The 27,426-nt window shown below is 40.6% G+C and overlaps 1 protein-coding gene across 1 annotated transcript; it reads right to left on the bottom strand.

Moving 5' to 3' along the window:
* Window positions 1-1,231: 1,231 nt before the first annotated feature.
* On the bottom strand, window positions 1,232-21,743 carry tle3a (TLE family member 3, transcriptional corepressor a). Its single transcript, XM_072434607.1, has 20 exons — window positions 20,882-21,743; window positions 20,574-20,674; window positions 20,313-20,376; window positions 20,077-20,121; window positions 16,625-16,687; window positions 15,617-15,721; window positions 11,734-11,935; window positions 10,682-10,689; window positions 6,908-7,030; window positions 6,788-6,838; window positions 6,135-6,287; window positions 5,630-5,762; window positions 5,116-5,276; window positions 4,963-5,036; window positions 4,064-4,313; window positions 3,206-3,453; window positions 2,272-2,419; window positions 2,047-2,197; window positions 1,811-1,887; window positions 1,232-1,620 (listed from the first exon to the last, which is right to left on the bottom strand). The coding sequence occupies exons 1-20, from the start codon at window positions 20,903-20,905 to the stop codon at window positions 1,513-1,515; spliced, it is 2,289 nt and encodes a 762-aa protein (XP_072290708.1). The 5' UTR covers window positions 20,906-21,743; the 3' UTR covers window positions 1,232-1,512.
* Window positions 21,744-27,426: the final 5,683 nt, after the last annotated feature.

Raw genomic sequence — 27,426 nt, 5'->3', positions numbered from 1 at the left:
TGTGCAAGTGTGAATGCAGCCTTAGATCTATGATGATTCGTTCATTTCAGATGGTCCTGATATTTTGTTTACCCATCTTTTTTGGTATACAAGTTAAAGAATACAGCCCTAGCAGTGAGGTGGCAACACAAGTTGCTTTTGGTTAGTTTGAATTTCTGGAGAGTTTGGAAATAGTATGGTGTTTTTAGGTTTGGAGAAGAAAAACATTCGTTACTCGGGTTTTTTCTCTGTCTTGTATGAGAACTGGCTGAAAGCTACCTCAGCGGAAGGCCACACAATGAGTCCTTGAGTTCAGCAATAGGAACTTCCAAGTACATGCTTTCATCTGTTTGATTATGTGAGGAAAAGAAATTGTACTTGAGCCGAGGGCTTAAGCTACAGATGCACACAGGAAGCCCGCGCTGGAGTGGGAGCAGGAGGACTATGGGCCGTGAGAGCCGAGCGTGGCAGTGGGCTCCAGGCTGAAAGCTTCTACCCGACAACAGGCCGAGTGAAGAGGCAGCTCTACAGAGGAGCACCATTCACCCGTCCAGCCCAGCAGCTCTCCAGACCTCTCCAGATCCTCAAGAGCAGCGCCTGCGTCATGTTTGAAGTGGTGTGGCATGGAAACCCAGATCCTCCTCATTGTGAACTCTTAAGTACTACTCTTATACTGAATACATGCTTGTACCTCAGTGACCACCAAAGATTACTGTACAAGCTCCAAGCACTACTGACTTACTTTGGTGTAAATTACTGTACTGAAATACACCAGAAAAAAACATTTAGTTTGTAACAGCAAATAACATGAAGTGGCACAGTTAAAATGTCCACTAACCAGAGGATAACTAGTGCTTATTGTAAAATGTTTCATGACTCACAGTCAGTTAAATGGCTGCATCAAACTGGATAGGTATCAGTTGTAAAAATCTGAAAAATCACCATAAGACTGTAGTAAACATATTTAAATCTTGCTTGTGTGATCAAGGCAACTATCTAATAATAGATAACTCAATTAGCAAGTGTCAGCTGTGCAGTGTAAGTCTAATTGTGGTAATGAGCATCTACAAAAATCCAAGGTTGTAGAAATGTCAAAATCTGTTATTACAGCAGAAACCAAACTTTTTAGCTCCCCAAAAAGGTCATGGTGAGACAAGTAACATAAAAAATAGAATATTATTAAAATGTCTTATAAGTAAATCTCTTTCAACAAAAAAACACAATTTAAGCAGACATGGAAATGGAGACTAAATAGAAATCTACAAAAGAGCTTTTATTACTCGAATATGTACAGTATTCACAAGCTGAAGCACCGCTTCAATAAGTCAGGGAACTTTAACTCCACATAAAAAGAATTTAAAAAACAAACTGCCCGACAATACTCTCTTCTTAGTGGCCCGCAGAGTAATTTATGTACATGAGTTAGTCATGAACGGGCAAAGGGCTACATTCCAGTCTCTGTGCCCATGACACCCAGGCATGACCACATTCTGTCTGTGAGTCCAGTGTTTGACTGCAGTGCACAGCAGCAGCTCAGTAGATCACTTCATACACAGTGGCCTTCTTGTCTCCAGAACCTGTCACAATGTATTTGTCATCAGTGGAGATGTCACAGCTCAGCACGGAGGAGGACTCTTTGGACTGTCAGGAGGAGAACAGCACATGTTAGACTAGATCAACTGATTTAAAGTCTTCATCTATAGCAATTATTTAACTAGGAAAACCAAACTGATAGGATCGCTTTTGTATTCCTGGCTCTATAGTGTACATTCCCATTGATGCAGCCACAGCTCTGAATGATAACGACAGACAGTGATAACGATCCACATACCTGGAATATGCTGGCGCCGTAAGGAGTCCTCCATGCATTCAACAGATTGTCCTTCCCTGTGCTCACAAACCATTTACCTGCAGAGGAATCAAGAACAAATAGAGACTCAGTGTGGCTGCATACATCTAATAATATTCTGGTCATAATAAAGACATTTATTTTCAATGGTAAGAAGAACTATATATATTTTGTTAATGCACATTGAAACTAGATTAAAGATGAATACGTTTTCATACCACAATAGGCAAACTTGAGGGACAGGACGCAGCTCTCGTGCAGGTGGAGCTGGTACTTGTCTGGTTTGGAGTGGTGCAGGACTTCCACATTACTACTCTCCATGCCCACCGCCAGCCACTCACCGGTCGGACAGTAACCCAGGGAGAAGATCTAGACACGGGCAGAGAAGAGAGTCAGCCAAACATTTCCAACAGGGACAAAGGAGGGCGACTTTGAGGCTGCACCTGTGAAGTGAAGTCGTGCTGCTGCAGTTGCCGGCCTTCTCTCAGATCCCAGGAGCGCACCGTGTTGTCCAGCCCACCCGTCCACAGCTTGGTCCCGTCATGAGAGATGTCTATGCAGCTGGCTCCATCCGTGTGACCCTGGAACTGCCTGGAGGGACCACATGTTTTTACGTTAACACAAGCTGGCAGATGAATTAACATTTTTGGGTATTTGGAAACTGGTTTGAGGCTTCTGTATCTAATGTAGCCTTGATAGAAACAAACATTTTCAGTTCATTTTACACTATTGCAAGTGTTTTTGTTAGGATAATTACAAAAGGAAAAGTGTTTTTGTGTTCATGAGATGTAACAACAATCTAATCCTCTATACACAAGCGTCCTGACAGCACAAAAATGTACTTATATTTATACACTCAAAGGCAAAAAGGCAAGTTAAGAATGTCAAGATAATAATTGATAATACAAGTTTTTTTTAACTGGCCGTTTGTGTCACATTTACTTAATTATTCAGAAAGTTTAATTTCATAAAGCTGGTCACATACTAAATGAGAGTCTCAGCAATTAAACAAAATGTCATTGTTGTTTAGTCAAGGTGTCAGTAATCATGAATAATCGTTACAATGTGATGTTTCTTCTCACAAGCCCTAATATATAAATTGTGTAAGTATGAATTCCAAAAGGCCCTAAGTAAATATTAGATAAGAAAAGATAAGAGAACCAATATTTGTTGCACATTTCAATGTGTCATTGTTGCAACACAACACAATGCAGGAACATTCACCTTTCAATTTTAGACCTTAAATCTCATAGTTTATCTAGAATATTAAGATATACTTTGAATAAAATTAAGATACAACATTTCATAACAATCATTAAATAAAATACAACAAATTAAAGTTCTGGACAAAAAGCTCACAGTTAAATGTTTCTCTACCTGACGAGGGTCTGGTTGTGCAGATCCCACACTGCGATGTTGCCGTCACTGCAGCAGGAGAAGCAGACTTTGGCGTCTGGGCTGATGGCCAGAGCGTAGCAAGCTGGCGCGGAGGATGTGAGTTCAGCTTTGATACGCGGGGTCTGTGAGGCCAGGTCCCAGATGGTCAGAGTGCTGGCTTCACCCCCAACAATGAGTGTGCGTCCATCAGGCAGAAGCTTACAGGAGCGGATGTAGTTATCTCTGTTCTGGTGCACAAAGGACACAAGACGATCAATACAAACAGGAAGGCAGGAGCAATTCTGTGGTAAAGAGCACCTGCTGTCAAGAGACAATAAAGGCTATTTTTAGGGTTTACTTTGAACACTTTAAAAGACAGACAGTAACCGCTAACCACTGTCATGTAGTTGTAGATAGCAAAGAAGTGTCTTTATGTTCAAAACCAAAATGTACGTAATCTTCATTTGGAACTTTTTGCTCCTATTGTTTGCCCCTCTTGTACATAGCCTTACATATTTTATTTACTTTTATTCCATTCTACTTGTACATGTACTCATTTTCTACCTCATTCGAAACATGTTGCTATTTTGTAACCACTTGGTTTTGCTCTGGTTACTATATTGCAATGTGTGAGCTACAGTATTCAAATCATTTCCCTTGTAGATCAATAAAATGTGTCCAAATCTAAGCCTAAGCCTAAGCCTAAACCCAAACCTAAGCCTATGTCTTAGTCTAGGTCTTGTTTAAATTCTGCTACCAAAATATTCAGATAACAAAATACAAAAATAGAAGAATGGGTCCAGTGGTCAAAATTCCATGAATAACGGCTGAAGAAACAGAGGAATATGTGATAGTTACCAGGCAGTCGAGCTGTGACACGGGGCTCTTGCTGCCCGGCTGGCTGATGTCCCAGATCTTGACACAGCCCTTGCCCCCGGTGTAGACATGACGGGTGGGGTTACTTATTGTGACAGCGCAGACAACCTCTCCATGGCTGAGTGTGTTGATTTGACGAGCGTGACGCGGGATGCCCGGACCAATCAAAGCGTCGGGCGGGAAGGGCACCGGCTGCATCTGACCATCGGCACTCACATGGAACGAGTACGCCCTGGAAAGGCACACAACGCTGTAAACAAGCTCATGCATACATTCATCCAAGAATGTAAATCATTCCTACTTCCTCTACTCTGAAATAACAGCCTGCTATCATTGACCGTCTTGTTTATGAAAGCCAGTTTTACACAGGACAATCGCTCACAATTAGACTTGTCATGGTATTTACGACTTATAAAAACAACTTTTAGGGCTCAATCATTATCGTACATACTTTTTTTGCACTAGCAGCAACTTCTTTATGGTACATTGCTCATTTTAAATACCAAACATTATTTTTTACTCTTATTTTTATGCAGTAGGTTTTAAAATATCAGCAGCATAAAGTGGTCTTATGGATATTATACTATATATTACATAATATAGTAAAAAAGAAATAATGTATTGTGAAAGGTCTATGTTCAATTTACTCTATAGCAGTGTTTCTCAAACTTTTAAAACTAAATACCACCAAAGAAAACATCGGAAATTCAGTGTACCACCAGGTCTAAATCAAGACTATTCCAGGAATAAACTAGGGCTAATCAAAGTCTAAAATAATACTAAAACATGACTGTGGTTCTAAACAAGGAATTACCATGTTTTGCCAACATCATATATAATAATAAAAGCAACAAAATTCAACATTTTACATTCAAACTTACGGTTTCCCTCCAGAGAGGGATGTGAGGCTGGCTGGAAGCCCAGGAGCTCTCATGTGAGTGTGGGGATCAAAGGCCTAAAACACAAAGAGAATGTGGTCACAAGTCCACGAGCTCACTCCTGAGAGCAGACACATGAATGGTGGGGCCATTTACCATGGGAGAGCGACCGTAGGCCACAGCAGCAGCGCTCATCTGAGGGGAGATATGCAGACCTGCATACACTCCAGGACTGGTCAGGCCTCCGTTCATCTCGTGATGACCCATCATGGCAAAAGGGCTTGGGTAGGACAAAGGGGTGCGCAGAGCTGGGGCTGCTTGAAATAAAGAATTATTTCTATGTGGCAAACTGTCAAAAATTATTTACAACTAAGAAAGCAACAATATGTGATTTCCTTATATAAAACGTGTTGCAATATTAAGATAAGAGAACCTTTATTTGTCCAACAATGGGGAAATTCCAATTTAATATTGCGACACACAAATAGGCAAATAGAAAAATGCAATACAATTTAAAAGATAAATTATTGTGAAATTGTAAAGCAAGCCAATGCACCCAAAAGCATTGTTTTGTTGTTCTGGCATGTTAAAAAAGTAAACAAAGCTATCCATGATTTTCTGACATTACATCCCTAGTTACAAGACAGCATTATAGTAGGCTGGTACTCACCCAGAGCCTCCATTCCTGGTGGTTTGCCCAGGATGGGCCTGAGCCCGGGCGTGGAGCTGGTGCCAGGGGTGGGAGCCTCATTTCGAGGGGTGGGAGTGTTTGACTTCAGACCCGGCGTGGAGGATTTGTCATTCTGTCATGGGAACCACAAAGCAAGCATTTTTACAATCCGGCAGCAGCACTGTGCAATCTGAAGTTAATCTTGTCTTGCAGTGGCAGGATTCCAGTGCCTACAGTCCTTCTTGCCCTCAACCCCTCAAACCTATTAGAGCCACAATAGAGATGCCACCATTATCCCCTTATGGCTTTAATCTTTGAGTGTGGCAGAGCAATCCTCGACTGGTTAAATACATTCAGCTATTAGAGAGAAGCCCATCCTGGTGTGGAACAATATTATCCCTGACATTTCATCCTGCACTTCCAGCACCAGCGCTCTAATCCACTTTTACACACATCCCCTCACTCTGACCCCGTTCTGTCCCAGTGTGTTCTGTGCAGCACTTACATGACTGAGCTCCTTGGCCTTGGAGGACGGGGTGCTGCCCGAGGACGCTACCGACGCCGGGCTATTGGGCGCGTCCTTCTTTGGGGGACGAGGTTTATCAATGCCGTTTTCAGGTGGAGAGTGTGCAGGACTAGCCCGGGGAGTGGCAGGGTCCTAAAGATAAAGTATTAACAGACATATTGATATAACTGTCACTCCTAATATTGGTATCCTTGACAAACATGAAAAAGACAAAAATGTTGATTTGCACATCAAGGTTTTGGAGTATACAGCTTTTTGTAATTTTGTGTTGCCTCATCTACTGAATCATATTGTTTTACATTGGAATATGCTGCTCTAAAACTGCTGTGTAAAACTATTTTAGTGTTACAAATATTTGCATATGAACAATTTGTAGCATATTTCAACTTTATTCCCTTTTACAAAATATTAGCATTAGCATCAGCAGAAAAGCCAGGACACTCTTTCTAATCAGGGTAACAATTATGAATAAAAAACATCCAATTTCACTGTCAAAGGATGGTTAGTGTTAGAGGTTAGGTGGTTGGGCCTGAAGTCAGAAATTCTCCTAAACTAGAACAAAAGGTTTCCCTCATTACCGCATATTTTATAGAAGGTGCTAATAACAGTGTTGCGTGTGTTGCTCAACTCACCTCGTTAGACACATCCACCACTAGATCATCACTCTTCTCCCCGTCACTGTCCTGGGAACAGATGTGTAACAGTCAGTCTTTGTCCTACGCTGAAAGATTTAGGTTGATGTTGGGCCTTACATATCTGCTCATGCTGTCCTTCTCCTCCACCTTGCGTTTCTTAGAGTCCAGGCTGTAATCGGAGGAGCTGCGGTGCTTCTCCGTGGCAGTGCGCAAACTGTCCGACGGGGATACGGAATTGTTCTGTCAGGACAAAAGACAGGTGTTAATACTTAAGGGTAACATAAACTATGTACAGTAACTGGAGGGTATTGGTTTCCATGAAGATGATATTGCATTGCCTGAGAACTCCCACATGACATCAAAATTATCTAGTGTATTTTAAATTCCAGGTGTTTCTATGCCTCATAATTACCTTGAAAATCATGCATTCTTATTGTGCCACAGAGCTGACCTTAAATGTGATTGATAAGTGAAATGCCATATTGTCTAGTCAACTCAATAGCAGCTTCAAAGAGACATGCAGGTGGTGGACCAGGACCTTCCCCCACGGTTCAAATTCAATGAAGCAGAACCAATAATTCAATCAAGGGAGCCCTTTTCCTGTTCCGTTCCTACTTCCTGTCTGCTGCTGTCAATCACAGCCTGCTACCTTTGCCTTTCCACAAAGTACTTTTCAACACATTCATATGAAAGCTCTCACCATCCCACATCCTCATTCTGACTATATTCTATTGTGCCACAACCTTCCTCAGTCCCATCCACACCACACAGGGAAAAACGACTTAAAAACAAACAAACAAACAAACAAACAAACAAACGTGTATAACAATTCAATTTACCGTTTATGTTTGACGTTTATGGTTATAAAGACACTCAGAAGCGTTGATATTTAAGATACAACTGCCATATGAACTGAATTTGATGAATTTCAGTCTGGGTCTAAACTACAGGATTAACAGGTTTTATAATGTATATTTTGTTGTTTGCAGTCCATTCAAATTGCAATTTTAATTTGACTGTAATAAAATCTGTATCCTCCGCATCTCATCCTTCTTGAACACTGGACTACACGAGCGAAACTAATTTAACCACAGACATGCTATACAGTGGTGGCTGTGGTATCTTTACATACATTTGGCAGTGTTGTTGCAATACCAAAATTTTATTTTGATACTAAGAAAAAGGTTTAATGCTCAATAAAGAACGATAAAAACAAACTAATACTTTATTATTACCATGTGGTCTTCTGATAAAGATCAAGACCAATATAAACTATTCAGGAGTAGCCAGTTTTAAATCTAGAGCTGATAAGTATTTGGTATAGATTTTTTAAGACAACCCTAAGGGGCTGCTTACTCCCAGCTACAGTCACATGATACCTGATCTTTTATCTGAAAGAGTGGCTCTCCTCTACAAGAGGGCAACAATGGGGCAAACACAGCTCCTCTCTCGGGTCATTCAGCCTGGTCAGGGAGACAGGGGCACAGCAGGGGCCCGGAGCAGGAACAGATGCTCTGATTAAGACGACCAGTAGTGGGAAAATGTGCAGAGCTAAATGTTTTCTCGTTAACATCTCATGTATTGTAAGAATCAAGTTATATTGAAATAATACTATGGCACTAATAGAAAAGAACAAATAATGTGCTGTCACTATAATTACCTTATCGTCTTATCATTCAATAAATGATAAATGAACAACATTTTTTGGCTTTATATTTATTGCATGTACCTTTTTTCTGCACTAATTGGGAATAATTTCTTATTTTTATGAATAATTTTGCCTATGATAATATTTGAGTTGTAAATGGTCTTACAGTATTTTAGTTTACGTTAAGGTATTTGTTCTGTCACAAAAAACTTCAACATTTGTTTTTGTGACATGCCAAGCTGTGACAAATCCAGATTAAGCCATTGTAAATTTAGCAAGAAGTCATGCCTTTATCCTCATTTACCTCTTTAGTTTTGGTTGAGGTATTTCAACCCAAAATGCCGATTATAAACTTGCTTGGACTAGGATTAAGTCCTGTTGTTTTATCTTTTTAACTCTTTTGCCGGTGTATTAAAAACTATGTACTATGTGTATGATGTCCTTGACAATCTACTTTAGCACTTAACAATACAGTATTCTCTTGTAATGTAGACAATATACCTCCCATCTCCACTTATTTAATCTTATTTGAACTCGCTCGACAAATTGTACTAATGCATTTAACATGGTTACCAAATATCCCTTGTTTTTCTCATATTTCCAAGCAGCAAGTTACTCAGCGTAACTCATTTACCAGAGTCACCAGTGTGCGATCAGATGACCTGAGTCGAGAACACGGCAACAACAGCCTCTAAACGCCCGCAGCTCCGTTTCCTCAGACATGACTGCACCCATTTTGTGTCCCGTCTGAGAAACACAACCCTCCCTGAACCCACTGAGGCCAGCCTGATCACAGCCACCTGAAAGATCACAGGAGCAGGCATACGTGCAAGGAGGAAGAGGGGGGAGTGTAAACAAATGCGGCTCCATTTGACTTCATAAATATTCAGTGCGCAGTAACAAGGGCAAAGAATGGATTAGAGACGGTATATACATTCAACAGGCTAAGTACATACAGGAGAGGACAGGAGGCACTCAAGAGCGTCACTAAATTAAATGTAACTTATGAAAAAGTTTGGACAAGCATCTAATTGCGATTGCTCCGTCTTGATAGTGGGATCTGTTCATGTTCAGAAGCATTAACATTTGAGAGAAGATGTTTGTAGAACTAAAAGACCAGCCGCTTTTAACATACAAAAAGACAAGATTGCGTTACTTAAATAATTGCTGTCTATGTGATTTGCAAATTGAGACTATTCAAATTGTAATTTCTGTGTGACTGTGATTAATCTTGCCGCTCTAATTAGAAGCTAGCTGTAACTTCATGGGGCCGAAGTGCAATTTCAAACAAGAAAGCCTCTTTCACTGTAGCTGTCACCAAACAACATCCTGACACTTCTGTCTCATAATCAATCACCTTTCAAGTCATTCATACACAGAAAAAGCACTCTTTTACCCATCACCCCCCTTAGATTAATAGAAAAGAGCCTGCCTTACTTGCAAAATGTTGCAAGTAAGCAATTTCAGTTATAAACCATATTTCGGCACTAGGCTTTCATCAGGCTAAGCTGGTGTGCTATGTACATATCCTTATATACACAAAAGATAATTTGTGTATATAAGGATTTGTATATAGCACACTAGTTTTATTGTACTACCTGGTGACATAATTAACTATTCATTAACCATATTCAACATACACTTATTTTTTTATTTTTGTAATTATTTGCAGCTGTATTGTTTTAATATAATATCTAACTGTAAATGAGTTAATTAACTAACCCATTTTTCTTAAATTACATGAATTTGATGGTTTGTAAATATGTTGGCGCACTGCTCAGTTAACGACAACACCCTCTTTAAGACGGCGACCTGAAGCTCCTTTTGCCTGATGAAAATCTAGTGCCAAAATGTTGTTTATGCCTGAAAAAATACGCATTTTTCAAGTAAAGCAGTGTGCGGGAATCTTTTCTATTGCACCAATTTTGGTTGCTCCCTCTCCTCCAACGCAGCCGTCTCCGAAAAATCCAGTTCCCGTTCATAACCTTCATCCTCCTGCAGATTCAGCCATGTGCCTCATCCTCACATCCCATCTCCACCACAGCCACACCACCACCACCAACACTGCATAGGTTCATACCGGCATATTCTGTGTCAAATCTTCACAGTATCAACGCCTCTGCCTGCCTTTCCTGTTCTGGTCCAATTATTGCTGTCTATCATTTATACACAGACATAAGGATGTGGGAACAGGCAAAGCTAGTCATCATTTCAAAACAGACAGCGTTTCTGTGTGTACTCACTGTGCTTTCTGTGCAGCAGACATCAGAGCAGCAACCGAGGTGACGACGAAGCCAAGAGGAGCAGAAAGACAAACAGTCAGTCAGTTTGTACAGATCAGAGGATTACACCAGAACACGCAGCTACCAGCTCTGGCACTGTGCACTTTACATTAGTCTTCCCTACTAACTTTAATTTATTATCAACACATGACTTTTTGCTTTGCTTTGAATTAGAACCACGAGTAAAAGAGGAATTTAAAACATCAACGTTGTTATTAAAAATGTCTGATTCAAGTCTGATTCAATATATACTAGCTAGTCACTTTACTTTTTTATGGTTAAGTAGTGATAATGCAAAATTGTTAGTATTCTTGTGACAATAACATGTCCTAATAAAAAAAAAAAAAAGTAAGATGAGGTGTGTTACTGTATATTGTGTATGTATATTAGGGCTGCGACAATCCATTGACTAATCGCGATTAGTTGACTATTAAAACTAATTGTTGTTATATTTTGATAATTGTAATCTTTATCTGGACTATACAGACTCTGAAACACATATGAAAAGCCTTTTGGCCTTAAAACAAAGCCGGCGACTTTATTCAATCAAAATGTATAAAACAAATAAACTGCTTCAGATTTCCACAAATAATACATTCAATTCATAAATATACTCTATCTAGAAGTAACCTTATTTCTTTATTTGGTTGATAATGTATTTAAAATGTCTCAGTGTACAATAGAAATAATAGTTTGACTAATCGAAAAAACAATCGCTGACAATATACATTATGACACATCTAGTTGAGGTTAGGATAGTGCAATAAATACAATTTAATTTGAGAATACAGTAGATTGAGCAATACAAAGAACAAAAGTGACGTATGTTTTGCCATATTGTCTAAACCCTATTTAAGATAAGATAAGATAAGATAATCCTTTATTGTTCACACATGGGGAAATTTCATTGTTGCAACGCAGGTGGATACAGAGGTAGATACAGAGGTTTAATTTAAGGTGATGATTATGTGTTTTTGAAAGCAGCAGTTGAAGGTCATGCCTAAAGTGCCCACCTCTGTGCTCCTGATCATGATGGTTCTTCTCGTCTTTCACAGGGAGGTGGGCCTGACTCCCCAGAGCCCCTAACGCCAGGAGCCCCGGGGCAGATGCAGCACCGGGGGGCAGACCAGGGGGCAGACTAGGGGGCTGTAGGCCTGATGGGTGGCCAGGCAGTGGGACAGGCGGACCGTGACCCGCATGGGACAGATGCTGCTGCTAGAAAAACACCAAACAGATGCACATCCAGAATGAGATCACAACACACAGGAACTGTATAATGTACTCCGATAAATGACAACAAAGGCAACAAAGTAAAGATATCAACAACGAACTACTAAGGAAGGAAAAACAAAAAAAAAATAATTCTAGAGGTGGGCAATATGTTGAAATGTAGCTAATATCCTGAATACAAATTCAACTAATACATTTAAAGACATCTTTAAACATATTTCTGTTGGATTGACATAATATTGTCTGAATATTGTCATTGGGATACCCCAAAAAAGATTGAGATATTCCTTTTTGTTAATATTGCCCACCGCTAAAACATACATTTTTGTCCTTCCTTGGAACCTTCATTCTGTTTCCCTGCTACTTTCTGTAAGATCCTCTATTCTGTCCCAGAAACCACACAACAGAAAAACAACTGTGGTTTAAATAATTATATCCCTTAAAAATGTATGACTTTTTCAAACTTGTGGTACAGAATAATTAACAGTATCCACGGGCTGACTCTGGCACACACACTGAAGCTTTCAATATTCAGCATAAATATTTAAGAGGACAGGGAAATGAATGGAGCTTAAAGTGCTCAGCGTGAGGCACAGTTTACAGCAGGGTCAAATAAAGCTGAGCAGAGGGACTTTATGAAATCATCGGGAATGTCTTTGCTTCATCAAGACACAGATTATTCCTTGTGTGTCACTGCTTGTCTACTGCCTCAGGGACCACAACACAGACGTTCACATGGAGCAGCAGCTTAAACCACCATTTGGGCTGTAGGCGACAGAAGACATTCTTGGTGAAACTAAAGACATGTCCTGTCCCGTGTCCACCAGTTAGTCAATTAAAAGACAACGCGTCGGGGTGATGGAGGAGCTCTCAAAATGATTAGGATCTCACGCAAGAACAACTTTGTAAACAGACAAGAGTGGGGGAACGGCAGATGAAACTCTCCAGTCTCTGCTGTTTCCCAACCAGGAAGACGAGGATCAAATTGAATAGAATTTGAATATAAAAAAATGTCTTTGTAGTAAATTTCACATCCTTAAGAATGTTTTGGAAGATTTTGGACAGCAATAGCATTAAACAAGTACCATAGTAATAATTCACAACACAGTAAACGGTAACAGTAAACTAGTATCTGGAGTTAGGAGGTATATAGAATGTGAGACAAAGCTCAGGGGGTACTCAAGACAAGGGTTGGGAATTACTAGACTAAGGCATCCACGACTGATAAATCAACAAAATAAATAAAACTGGATTGTATTAGCGACAAACGTAATTAGTCACCGGTCCTGAGGCCCAGAGAGAGAAACTTTTACCCGAACTACAAGCACAGTCACAATCCATCAGCACAAGTAAAAACCCTGGGCGTCATTTTTGACTCTGAGCTGACCTTTGTCCCACACATCAAAACATCACATAAATAAGTTCACTCACTTAAAGAACATAGTCAGTGTCCACCACATTCTCTGTCAGGCAAACACGGACATGCTGATGCTTGCATTTATCACCAGTTGTATAAACTACTGTATTGCCCTGCTCTCTAGTCTTCCCAAAAAGAGCATTTCAGGTTTACAATTCCTACAAAATTCAGCAGCATGTGTCCTGACAGAGACCCGGGGGTGGGATCACAACACACCCATTCTAACATCATTGCATTGGCTCCTTGTGCGTTTTAGGAGCAATTTTAAGGTTCTTTCAATGGTTTTTAAATGTCTTGCCTTCTTGGGTACTTTTACCATACGAACACCCGTGGCCCCTGCGCTCCTCTGGCAGCGGGCTCCTAGTCCTATTCCTAAAGTCTATCAATGTATTTATTCTTTTACTTTGTTTAAGTTCTAGTTTTTATGTTTTTAGTTAAATTTAAGTCTTAGCTTTTATTCATATCTATATATTTTTTTTATTTTCTCCAGCAGGAGCTGTTGTGTACTGTGGCTGCTCGGGCCTGGTTCGTGGGCCCCTGGAGTAGGTCCCCTGGGGCCCCGTGTCTGTGTCTTGTGGCTGTGGGCCTGGTGCAGACGGCTCCTCTGCTGGTGCTTCCTCAGCTGTGTGGGAGGTTAGGTGGGATGTGGGCATGTGGGATTATTTTTAATGCGCTGTAAAGCACTTTGTAAAGAAAGTTTGATTGATTGATTGAGAAGGACTTACAGCTACTATGAAAAATTATTTATTGCTTACGGTTTTCAAACATTTGTAAACACTAATTTTCACTGTTACACTATTACACACAAGAACACCTTGTTGGCATTTCTTGTTTGAGGGGATTGACATTATTTGACACCAGATCTCATTCCTGAACAGAACTAAATCTGTCATGGAGGGGATCCTGGGAACACATTAGTACCAAAGCAGAGGGAACACTTCACTAATGAGGGACAAAAATAAGTTGGATATGTTGCTCTTGCAGTGCCCAGGGATCACTTAAGCCCCTCTGCAGGTTTCCAAAATGAGCCTATGATTAAACACCAGACAGTACACTATCCTTGTACTCCAATCAATAAGACAACCGCCGACTTATCTCTGGCACAAAATGCACCCACTGTTTAAAAATGCATGCTTACTCCCAACACAAAACCATGGACACAAATTCCCAAACACTGCGTGATGTTGGTTTATTTTAACAGGGCTTTATGGAGCTGTGAACAGTCCTACAGAGACAGACTCTCTCTCTTAACCAGGCTGAAGTGGAGCTGCTCTGCTTTGCTCCCTCTGCTCTCAGTCTGCAGGGAGGATGAGGCGCCTCGTTAAGACCTTTGCCAATTAAAGGCTTCCCGGCTGCGAGGGATCTGAAGAGCTCTCAACTCACATTTATAAACACAACAAGGCAGTGAAGATGCCACTGAGACCAGGGCCCAATAACACGAGCGCTTTGAGAGACGCTCCGCTTGAACACACCAAGGACTGTCAGGATAATTACTATATCGACTAAATGTTCAATAAATGTATCTTTAGAGTGGGACATTTTTTCTTATGTTTTATCCTTGTAGCAGTTGAGTTGAATGACTATTTACATATATATGTCTAGAGCTGTCATGTTAATTACTATATCGACTTATCATCATTTAAGTGGCTAATTACTGGTTCATTTTGCCATTTATTTATGGCAGTTTTAAAAGGGGTTTGCTGGGATTATCCTGCTTTATGGTTGTTGTGTCAGTGACATAAAGTACCGGTAGTTTTTAATATGATTGCTTATTGCGATATTTCGCTGTGGTAATTTAACATGCTTCATAATTCTATATATATGCCTAATTTTATATATATACTATGTATTTATTAACTGCTGCTTAAGTTTTACTGACACTATTGTTAATTTACATAGCTTTTAAGATAAGATAAGATAAGATAAGATAATCCTTTATTGTCCACACATGGGGAAATTTCATTTTACAGGGGATTATAATGTTTTAGGTCATTGCTAGCCAAATAATCTGGTTTTAAATATTTCCGGTATTATCGCTTATTATAACATTTTCTGTAACAATAAATCGCAGATCACAATTGCTTATTCTGACAGATCTTTAACCATATACTACCAATTATTAATACAGACTCCAAACACAAAACATAAGAGTAAATCAAACATGAACAACAGGCAATATTTACAAAAAAAAGTTAGGGCAACTCGGGCCTTGTCATGGTGAAAAATAGAAAATAAAAGGGTATACACACGGTGAGGGGCAGATTGGGAAGTCCACGTACCCCGATGATAGCATTCAGCTCGGTCATAGTCACCTGCTTAGCTCGCTCCACGGCCTGAGCGACCTGCTGCTGGTGCTGGAATCACACAGGGGTCAGACATTACTAAAGTGACAATTCATAGGCTTTAGCTTTCAGTTTACAGGTGACACGTTTTCCTTTCAGATTCAGGACAGTGTCATTTATCATTCTTTGGTCAATTCTCTGTTTTCTGCAAACAGAAAATCCACAAATGTTGAATCTTATTATTTGGCCTTTCATCTTCTCTATATAACTGAATTATGACACCACTTTTTGGAGCTTTGCCACGTTTTGGTTCATATGGATTGGCCCAGTTTGGATGAATAATTTGATAATGTAGTTACAGAATACTGAATACTTATATTAAAATGCATTGTGTAAAGTATTCCGTTAATGGCTTGATCAGAGTACTCAATTCTGAATACATATGGCACTTTAACATTTAGTTATTATATTATAGTCGTGTAAACATGACCTAGGATTAAACAGCTTTATGTTTGTTTCACAGTTTGTTTATCCTTTATTTATCACTAGTTAAAGAAGGAAAATTAGCATGTGCAAAAACCACATGAGCTGTATTTTCTATTTTTTTCTCACAAATGCCATGGAGTTTAAATTGTGTGATCAAGTACCTCAATGTATTGTTTTGGTTTTAGGAAAGTAACTGTAGAATGACAAACCCCGGATGAAAGAGTAAATGTACTGGAATTACCCATAATTAGTATTCTGAACGTATTTAGTTACTACCCAACATGGCTCAGTAATCACAGAGTTAAACAATTCCTCCACAGAGTTCTGACTTGCCCTTCAGCTCAGTTTTAAACAACAAAAGTCATTCTAAAATGTAATTTGAAATGTTACGTGAGCCCCTTCTTTTATCGGGTGCATTGAAATGATGAGAATGAACTACAAAACTATGACCGTGACTACCGTTTTTTGCTCGGACGGTTTGAAACTCACCTCTTGTGACAGGAAAGGCATAATTTGTGCCAAGATTGCATTGAGTCGCTTGGCAATTTCCGTCTGAAAGAGCAAAACAGATACAGTAAGAAGAAGTCAGAGTAGAACACATTATTTTATGAGGATTGTGAAATGTATTGGATTATAAATCATTATATCATGATTACAGTTACTGCTAGAATACATTTTAATGCGTAATACCTAATCAAATATACAATTAATTTAATGTGCGTCTCTGAATGATATGAACCCTCCTTCTCATTAAAACCTGGAGCAAACATCATAGCTCAGAGAAGGGCTGAATGATAAATATTGCAATTAGGTTTGCAAATTATCTTTTAATAGAAGGATGTTGCTCAGAGTGCACATTTTAAACACTTTAGAGCATTAGGTCACCATTTGAGAGAGAAGACTGAAATATAAACAAAAGAACCACATGCATTGCAGAACATAGAGATCTGAACCAATGGGTTGTTGCCAGGTTTTACGAAGACGGTTTATTTTGTTGTTTGCAAAGGAAATTATATTACTTAGATAATCGCAGTGTTTAAAATTAGCTAGTTGTGACCATCCAATGAATTCTAGCTAAGTGATCCATGTGAATAGAGCAGACTAGAGGTGAGATATGATGAAAAATTGATAATATCAGAATTGTTGTTCTGGAGAAATGCAAAATTAAAATATCTAGTACATTGTCTATGATTACAACTATAAATTGAACAGAAATGTGTAGTGTGATCTTCCAAACAGGGATATAATATATATAAAGTGATATTTTTGAACATTTGTGGTTCATTTTATGGTCCCTTCATGTTTTGTGCCATACTTAAACCTCGACCGCAACATTTACGGGCACATTTTAGCACATTCCCGATGCATTGTTCAAATACGGTCTGAATTTTGCTGTCGAGATATTCATTTTCCTCAATATCGCCCATAACCTCCTCCTACAAAAACATCTGCAGCACAGAAGCCTCACTGTCAGCCACAACCGCACCCAGGAAGTGCGCACCAACCATTTGCCCGCTTCCATTTATGTACAGCTCAGCAGCAGTAAGCAAGAGTTGGCTAATGAGCTGAAATTTGATCAATACCATTTGACAGTGGCCAGGCCTTTCTATCCCCTGAATGCCCCCCGTTCTTCTGCCGCTCTGCCTACTGCCATGGCAACCGCTGCCCCCTTTGCTCCGGCTGAAATCATTACACAAATAACGCATCTGTTTGACCGCAACAGGCGTTAAAATCATATTAGACGCTCGGAGGCAGGTCGTAAAATTGAGTTTGCAGCGAGTGGATGATAAACAGAGCAAATGAAAGGAGGATAAAAGAGCAGTGTGAAAGGAGGAGGTGTGTCGCGAGCCGCACTGAAGAGAGGAAATAACAGCGTCCAAAGTTACATCATCTGTGGAATTTACGAGGAGCAGTTCAACCCAGGGCCACTGCGAACGCAAACATCACATGGCTTTTTCTCTCGTTTTTCATTTGAACGCGCAGACGGCCAGATAATTTATTACACATGGTAGAGCTGCCGTGTAATTCCGCAAGAAATACTAGATCCGAGCAAGACCAGACAGCCACATAGGGGAGATAGACTATAAATATCTTAATATTTTTTTTGAATTATCTCAATGACAATCATCTGATTCAATTTTAGCAATCCAAATGTTCTCAAATATGCTTTAGATTAAGATTTATTACCCTATTTAAAATGCATTAATTAGCACTATTTGTTTGTAAGCACATAAGGCAATTACTAGCATTTATCACTCGGTTATTGAAATAATTTTAATAAGCAGCTTATTAAGGCTCTTATAGACAATTATACATGGGTTATTAACACATGTTTTTTTGGTTAATGACTTATGGACATTTATAAGGTGTTCTACAAAGCCATCTACAATTGTCAAAGCACTTATAAATAAATAATTAGTGTGTGTCTTGTAAATAGTTTACTAAGTGCTGCCAAACATTCTTGTAGATGTTCTGGTTGTGAAATTAACCAGAAGAGCAGGAATATAGACTAAAAAAAACAGTGCAGAGTAGTCCATACAATCACATACATAAATCGAGCAAAAGAACCATATTTGGTCTGCTTTGGGCGTTGTTATTGTAAATCAAAGATTACAGAGATACAGCCTCATGTGGCCGTGACAGCAGTAAGGAAAGCCCGCTGACTCTAAACACTACGACAGAACATGTAAACACAGAGGAACAAGCCCGAGGCAGATAAAAGTGCACCGTCGCTTTGGGCTCCGCCGCCCTCATGTACAGCTCCTTAAAACCCACTTCAGAGCACTCAGGGCAAAGTGTCACACTGTTTAGAGCTCTTTATGGGTAGATTCAACAGGAAGCTCCGGCTGTGTCTGAAGTATGCACACGTATATCTCTACAGTTTCATGCATTTTAAATCTATAGTTGTAAACAGGTTCTTGGGGGATAGTTACATTTTTGTTAATCTACATATACATATACATATTTGGTTTTGTGGTCCATTTATGTTTAGTGCGATACTTAAGCCTCAACCAAGACATTTACAAGTACGGTATCTATACGGCCACACCTCCTGCTACAATCTATAAAATATACTTGCTGTGTAATCTTTAAAACAAAACAGTGTACCGGTAATGTTTCTGCTCGTGTGTGGTTCATTTTCAAGTCCACTAAGACATTTACAGACATATTTAAGTAGCACATGTCTGAAGGGTTGCAAAAATGTCATATGGTTGTTGTTATCCAAGGTTAGGTTTGTTATCCAAGAGCATCGACATATTATTATTGTTAATACAAACCACTACAAGCAACAAAGCTGTAATTGATCTGTGTCCTGTTCAACAACACTCCCACTACCATCCTCCACTGTAATCTAACGTGACAGAACATAGACTTTTGAAAAAGAACATCCTTGTGGCATACTATCACATCTACCACTCTATTATAATCCACTGTCTCCTTGCCATAGCCTGTTGGCCCCGTCCCCTCCTCCTCAGTTGTAATGTGGGGCCCAGTTTCTGTTTGCACACAAACACAGCGTTCAGCAGGTTAGAGCCCCTCTGATGAATTATTCAAGCACTCTCATCACTTGGGCCGAGGCTGGGGAGAAAAGTCAGGTGCTAAAATGGATCAGTCGATTAACCTGTTTTCTCAGCGCTGTGCCGTGGCCCCCACCCCGAACCCCCACTGGTCCTCTCCTCCCCCTCCCCCCTCTCTTCTGCTCTGATAAGTGCCTGACAGCAGCTATCAAAGCAACTAGCATCATTATCCAAGCACCTATCTCCTTCATACGTGCAGCAATATCAATGAAGAAATGTGTTAGACTTTGCACCAATGGCTGTGACTGATATAAGAAGAGACAGCTCCAGATTGAGTCATGGATTCATTTATGGTGTGTTTACACTTGCACACACTGGTTTTAGCCCAGTGTTGTGTGTCTGTTAGTCTTTGAAAGTACATACCTGTTTGTGCATCTCTATGTTCAGCCCATAGGACATCTCGTAATACTGAAAGAAAAACACATGATCTGGTGAAACTCGCGGAATGTAGGTCACCATATTCATAAGCATAACAGAGTTCAATGTATTTTGAATGTGTCTGTTCTGTTTAGATGCACAGAGCGCTGGCTGGTCAGCTTCAGGTGCAGCTATGACAGCAACCATATAAAGCCATACTTATTGTGTAATAATAATCTTACCATGACATAATGGCGCTGCATCTCTGTCTTCTCACTGGCCAGTTTGTCATACTCCACCTTAAGACTAAAATAGAAGACATGTGTCATTTTCAGGTGTCTCTACCCTGTAGTAAGTCACTCACACTTGACCAGACTGTGTATTGAAAACCAACACACCCTTGTCTTTCATCAAAGCCACAACAGTCAACATTCAAACATGAGCTTAACCTTTTGTGCTCTAGGTGCTTTCAGAATCATATAATGACAGTGCAGGCTTATTACCTGTGGTACTGGGCCTGTAGAAACTGGAACTCATCCTTAATCCTGTCACAGGACTCTGCTACAGTGAATTTGAAGCCAGGCTGGCCAGGTTGATGTGGAGCCTGACAAGATAAACGTCAGTTTGTAATTACATTAAAGGAGTCACAATTTACAATGCTTTTTAGAGAGCATTGCTAGATGGATATTAACGAATGAAAATGACTAGCCAATGCCGAATCACATGGTTTATCTATAATGATATTGCATTATAAGAAACAAAGATGGGTCTTGTGAAGTCACACAGATCAGAGCACAATGCTTGGACTCACCGGATGTCGGCCTTGTGGATACATCTTGAAATATAAAGGCAGTTCTTTGTTTATGTCCTCAGCGCCGTATTTGTTTGCCCAGATAAGCTCAAAGTAAAAAAGGGTGTCCGTATAGTTTCCTACCAAAGACCAACAAAGGTCTGTTTGTGATCCTAACCAGGTCCACTGTCGTGTTTACCTTACGCGGTCAGCCAGCCATTTGCAAATACAATAGGTCAAGCTAGCAAGCTTTACTACTTCCCTTGATGTTTTGTAACAATACTGAATTTAACTTCCATCAATAGCACGTCTTTGCTGGTCACAAGCGCCATCAGCTGAGCTCGAGCCGCAGTCAAACTCTGCGTAAAGTGGAGGGAAACAGCGCGCTGTTGAGCGCACGCTTTAAAACCAGGGCAAAAAAGGTCTCAGAACGAGCCATCCGTCTGTCGATGAACAAACAATCCGAGTTGAATTCATTTGTTTAAATCCATCAAAATGTTCGCGCCACGTTCTTATATCTTGGCAAAAACACCCTCAGTCCGGGACAGTCGATAGCCTTTCTCTATTACTGGACGGTATTTTCAGGTAAAGAGCTCCGAAAAATGAGCCGACTGCTCGGTTAATCCCAAGAAGGAGAAAGGGCGTTCAAAAAGCGAATGCAATACCTCAAAAATCTCTCTCCTGGCTCGTAAAGACTGTAGAATGTAAGCGTTACACGGTCCTCTCCACAGCTCGCATTTCCCCAGTTGTCCGGCGCAGCCTGGTTGCCACACACAGGCAGCAGGGCAGAACTGCCTTGAAAGCGCCTATCTGTCCAATCGGATTATAGGAAAGCATAGGGCCACATCTGCCTATCGGAAAAAGAGGCCCCACGTGGGGTGCAGCGGTGTATGACATCATCTCGCGGATACACGCATCATCTGTCCGCCCCACTGCCCACAATCGGCTGGTGTTCGTGCTGAGCTAAAATACGACAGTGGTAGTGCTAACTCCCCCACCTCATTAATGACTCTCTGCCACGAAAACAACGCTCATTCATTTTAGCTGAGATCAATTGAACACTGCTCAGTCCATTTCTGACAAGCTCGGACAAAGAGAGTCCTCTTTGTCAGTTTCCACTGTGTTGTGAATTGTAAAACTGTCTTTGGTGTCATGACCACCGTGTAGCCCACAGAAATGCTTATCCCTGTTCCCCTCTCCTGTGCAGCAGCCATCAGGGCTGTAGACTGCCATAAAGGACACATGACCAATCGATGGTGTGACTTAACAAGCGGCTGTGGGCTCCGTGAGCGCGGGTGCATCTGCTGCAGGGGGAGCAGAGATGATTGCCTTTGTCTGATAAGAACATCATCCGTGTCTGAGCTGCCTTGTTTTGAAGGCTCCAATCTGCCCCACGTGGGCTGTCTCTGTGCCTTTAAAGCATCTTGTCCAATCAGGACACGGCGCGCTTCCTCCTCGGCTCCTCATTGGCCCTTTCCCCTGGAGCCTGTCATTCATGTAACAGCGCTGTCCATCAATACCACGAGGGTCAAGCGCTGACAAATGCCTGTGCTCCTCGGTCCTCTGCTCGTGAATAGAGCCGGGAATGGCTGCTTAATTAGCTTCGAATGGCTTTTCTCTCCAGTTCAAACAATCTGTTACCACCACGTGGTAATGAGAGCCTACATTAAACAAAGGAACAGTGGAAGCATACCAGTTGTAACATTGCAACCTGTCGTTGGGCTTGTCTAACCACAGCATCTCCCATCAAAGGTCAACTGACATACCCAAAAATCACACTGTGGGAAGGTCTGGTACTTTTATGCTCAGAATCAGTGCTGAGTAAATACATGACCAAAAGATCCACTGACACTGGGTCTATCTGACTGATATCACTTGATAGTTCAATATACTTTGTGTTTAGGTTGTTCATTTCTCAGATGTAAATGTAACCATAACTGTGTCTGGGGCCAATCGCAGCTGTCATTCCCAAAGGAAGTTTCCTTCTCTCCTGAAAACCTGCAGTACAAAGCTAATGCGAAGCAGAGCTCTCACATTAAAGGCAACAAAAGATCCAGCCAGTGAACCCTGTGTTTATTTACACGGAAACAAGTGAAATGAGCGGGCCCCTGGGCCTGCACACTGCTGTTTGCAGAGCTGTGTCTCACACAGGAGAGATTGTCCTCAGAGCAGGACCACGCCACTCTCACCAGGTCACATCCAACCACTGAGCAAATATTTGTCCTGATTGTGCAGATTAAACCCAGAGCTGGGATTGTCTCATTGCCCTGCTGCGCCGCACGGTTCTGTAGACAAACATAAAATGTGTGACACGACACAGCCTTGTTATCTCCTATTAAACATATACTCACTCAACGATGTGAGACGAGTAACAGTTTATGAAAAGAAACAATATTATGACTATATTATTAAATAGCCATACAACTATTTTATGTCTGCTAAAACAAGTATATCACTTTATGGGTGCCAGATCAGAATCTTGATTTGATCATGTTTCTTATACACTTGGTATCTGTACATTGCCCCTAGAGGTAAGTAAAGCATATGCTTCTTCTGAGAGATTACGCTTCACTGTGATTGGTTGAATCCACCTGTCACTCAGAGCATGACAGAGGCTGACCAATAGGAGGAGTGGGTGGGGAAACAGCTGCATTAAACAGAGAAATTAATCACAATATCACGATTTTTATCTCACCCAGCCCTGTGCCATCATTCTGAATACTGCTCAAAATGATACCTTTGATGTAGCTTTGTTTGTACATTCCACCATCTCCTCTCACGGTTTGTGTTCAATCCTAAGCCAAAAGTCCCAGACAATCGTAAATAATAAAGGATTACACCAATCTCTCAAAGCTGCTGGTTCGCCCATGGCAAAGTGCACAGAAATAATTAGTGGCCATCTGTGCTGCAGATTGGTCAGAGAAAGGATACACTGTGTGAGGCAATCCAGAGCACTATACAGAGACGTTCTAGTCAGGAAGCTTCTAATGCAAAATAGCCAAAAATAGCAGATCTAACAAACAGACGGTTGTTAAATCAAAGGAAAATGGCACTACAGCCGCCGCAGTAATAATACAAGCTGGAGTGTGGTATTTTGCTGCTGGTGGAAACATCTGGACTGACTCAGACTCCAGGGCTTCATAACGAGACCACCTTTAAGTGGGACAAGTGTGGGACGAACTCACTATAAGATCTTTGATATACTGTATGCACATGCTGTAGCACATTACGCCTTTTACAATCAAGCCAACAATATTTATCTCTATTAACTATGTTTTAATCTAGTCTATTGTAATATTTTGAATTCGCAATACTGTTGATTCAAACTTTTGTCATAAAATTAGACCTTTATTGAGATATATGAGTCAAATTAAATGTTGGAACTTTTTGCATTTATAAAAAAAAAATCTAGTTTGCTATTATGTATTTTTACATGTATTTATTTCTCCTAAATAGTAATTTGTTGCTTGAAGGAGGTACTGCAGACTACTTGGTTTTAAAAACGTGTAAAAGAACTAATTCACTGTTTGAAGCTGCCCAAAGTTATTCCACATTTTCCTTCCACATTTTTAGTATCGGAATTACTCACCGTGATTACTTTATAATTAGGGCTGCATCAATTAATTAACTACTCGTCACTGGTTTAAAAAAAAAATATAGCAGTTGTATTTCAATAATTGTAATTATCTGGACTCTGGACTAAGACGATAGCACACTTCCTGGTTCTTCCATGATAAACGCTTTATAATTAGATGCCGACAACACACAGTGGTCACATTTTCACCCTACGAGTTGCCTTTACAATATATCTGAACACTGTACTGAGCGGAAAATCAATGTTACTTTATTATATGACTAAAATAATTTGGTCACCTTCGATAATGAAACAGGTTGCCATCTCGTCGTGGCTTTTGCTTTGCCGTGGGAGATGGCTGACTGCTGGAGTTAGTGATGGGCTTTGTGTGATGATGTTACAGCTCCATAATGGCTTACTCTGAGGTTGGATTGCGGCTCGGGCAGTTTTCTGAACGCTGTGGTGTGGAGCAGCCGCTGTTAAAGGGGCTGTGGTCACCGTGGACCTTTTCAGAATGACCACAGCGGTCCGCACGTCGTTGTAATGGCTCCTCAGGCACAAAGCCAAACATCCTTTAGAAGTCAGCACATTCTTTTCCTTTCCTGTATGTTTTCCTGACCGGGAGACGCACAGACCGCAGCAAATTGAGTGAAAGCCACATTGGTCAACGCAGCCAGAAAGCCACATATGAGACGATCAAATGTCAACAACTGTTCCAAATAAGAAAAAACCTTCAGACAATTAAATTAAAAAGTATAGAAACTTCATTGTAAGCCATTTTTATTTTGTTGGATAAAGAAACAAGTCTCTTAATGACCCGAATTACTTTCCAGGACCGTTTATAGCTTTTTCGGGGGCCCCATGCAAAAATATTTGCAGTATACAGCGTACAGCTTTGATGGATAAATTAATTTTGCTTGTTGAATCACAAACGCCAACACGTTTAACACAATTTTTTCTGAAGAATCACATTTAGACATCCAACCAATGCACGCGCAGTTCTTACAATTTCATTAGGAATTACAAATGCAGATAAGGATAATGGGAACATTTGAATTGAGTTCAAAGTTTAAGATGACATTATAGATTTGAAGCCTATACCTGATGATGTCGTCGATTTTCTCCCTTGGCACTGAATGACAAGCCCATGAGTCCGCGTTGGTCTGTTTTGCCGGGATGAACATGGTTAGTGGTTCGAATTTTTGCTCTAGAGTGTCGGCCGACTGTGATTGGTCATTAGATGTGATGAAGTTTAGGAACAGGGTTAGAATTAAGGTGTCGAAACGGTTTATGGATAAGGTTTGGGTTATGAAAATGGTAAAATAATACATCTAGTGGGTTGGAGTAGGGCTACCTGTATCTAGTGTTATTCTTGTTTGATGGTTAAGGTTATCGTGTTTGGTTAAGTTTAGTTTTTCCCTTCCGTCCAGCCCGAGCTGACTGTAGCACTTACCAGTATCATGTCCAGTCTTGTTGCCCACCGCCTGACAGACATCTCATCATCGCCACAGCGGCATAAAAAAATAGATTATTTTGCAACAGCACTGACCCAGCACAGACGTGGCAACAGAATGAATTATGTATTTTTCACAGAACCATGTCCATTTGCAATTTATCATGGAGCCCAGAGAGATAATTGAGGCCACCTCCCAGTATGTAAATGGAATAATAATCAGACTGGGCCACTGTTTCGGATACACACAACCAAACATTACATTGTTAGTCATTGCTAATAGAGGACACCTTGTGACCTATTTTATCTTGGAAAGCAATTTGTCCTTTCAAAATAAAACTAATAGGTTTGAAGATAAATGGATTTGAGTGGGCTGCAGCGGGATCAGTCCGCCACAAGGCACTACATCACCAGATTATTAGTTTTATGAGCCAAGCCCATGGGAGAATAATTGCTAATGTTCCCAGTGTAACCAAGGGAAATAAAAGTAATGGAGCAATTTATAAATTCTGATTGTTGTACACAGAGAACCTCCAGCCCTCCCCTTTTGTTTTTATGGCACCCAATGAAACCCACCCACACCACAAATATTGTCATAGTGCAAACATACTCATATCTTATAATGACCTGATCATTTGAACAGTTGCAAATGTTTGGACATTAAATGTGTTTTATTTATTCGTAAAAATGTGTTTTGTTTTACTATCAGCCATGTTCATCATCATCATCATCATCATCATCATCATAAAAACTCGCAGTCCAGAAAAACAACACAACAACAACAACAACAACAACAACAACAACACTCCGCCAAACACTGCACAAATGCACCATAATTTAGGTCAAAGAAATATTGTTAATGTAATATTTTGTTAAATACAAACAGATGTGAATAGGAATAACATATTCTGTTTCAACTTTCACTTCAAAGGCTGTGACATGTTCGATGAAACATCTCAAGATCCCATCTCACATCGCATCTTAACGTCCATCTCTTTCCCATCTCGAGCCCTAGGTTTGTCCCAGGGGCCATTGCGAGGCTGAGGGAGGGGACAGGATATTGATCAGATGGACTATTAGCAGAGCTGAGCAGTAGATCACTGCTGCACAGAAGCCTCCCACACCTTATCCAACTCTCATCGATCCCATCAGCCCTGTGCCACCACGCTCTCTGGGGGAGGGGCCCGGCCGGCTGCTCCCTGAGGGGCGGAGCCTGTCAGTGTGAAGGATGTCCTATTGTTTCTGTCCTGTAATGAGCCTTTTCGCACAGCAGTTAGATGAATGACACTCTAACCCCTGTCGAAAAGGTGGCTCAGGTGGTAAAGAGGTTATCTTATAACTGGAAGGTTTGTATGCTGTTGTTGTGTCCTTGGTAAGACAATTCATCTCCTGCCTGACAATGTGATGCAGTATGTGCATGTTTGATTGTAGGTGGTCATGGACTGAAGGGCCGCTGGTACATAATGGGTGCCACGCTTTCCATCAGTCAGCCCCAGGGCAGCTCTGTGTTTCTATCACTGAAGGTGGGGATTGACCTAA

The sequence above is a fragment of the Eucyclogobius newberryi genome, unplaced genomic scaffold, assembly GCF_026437365.1.
Source record: "Eucyclogobius newberryi isolate DKJ021-1_F unplaced genomic scaffold, fEucNew1.0.hap1 SCAF_7, whole genome shotgun sequence".
Taxonomy (NCBI): domain Eukaryota; kingdom Metazoa; phylum Chordata; class Actinopteri; order Gobiiformes; family Gobiidae; genus Eucyclogobius; species Eucyclogobius newberryi.
This window is presented reverse-complemented; position numbering and strand designations above follow the sequence as displayed.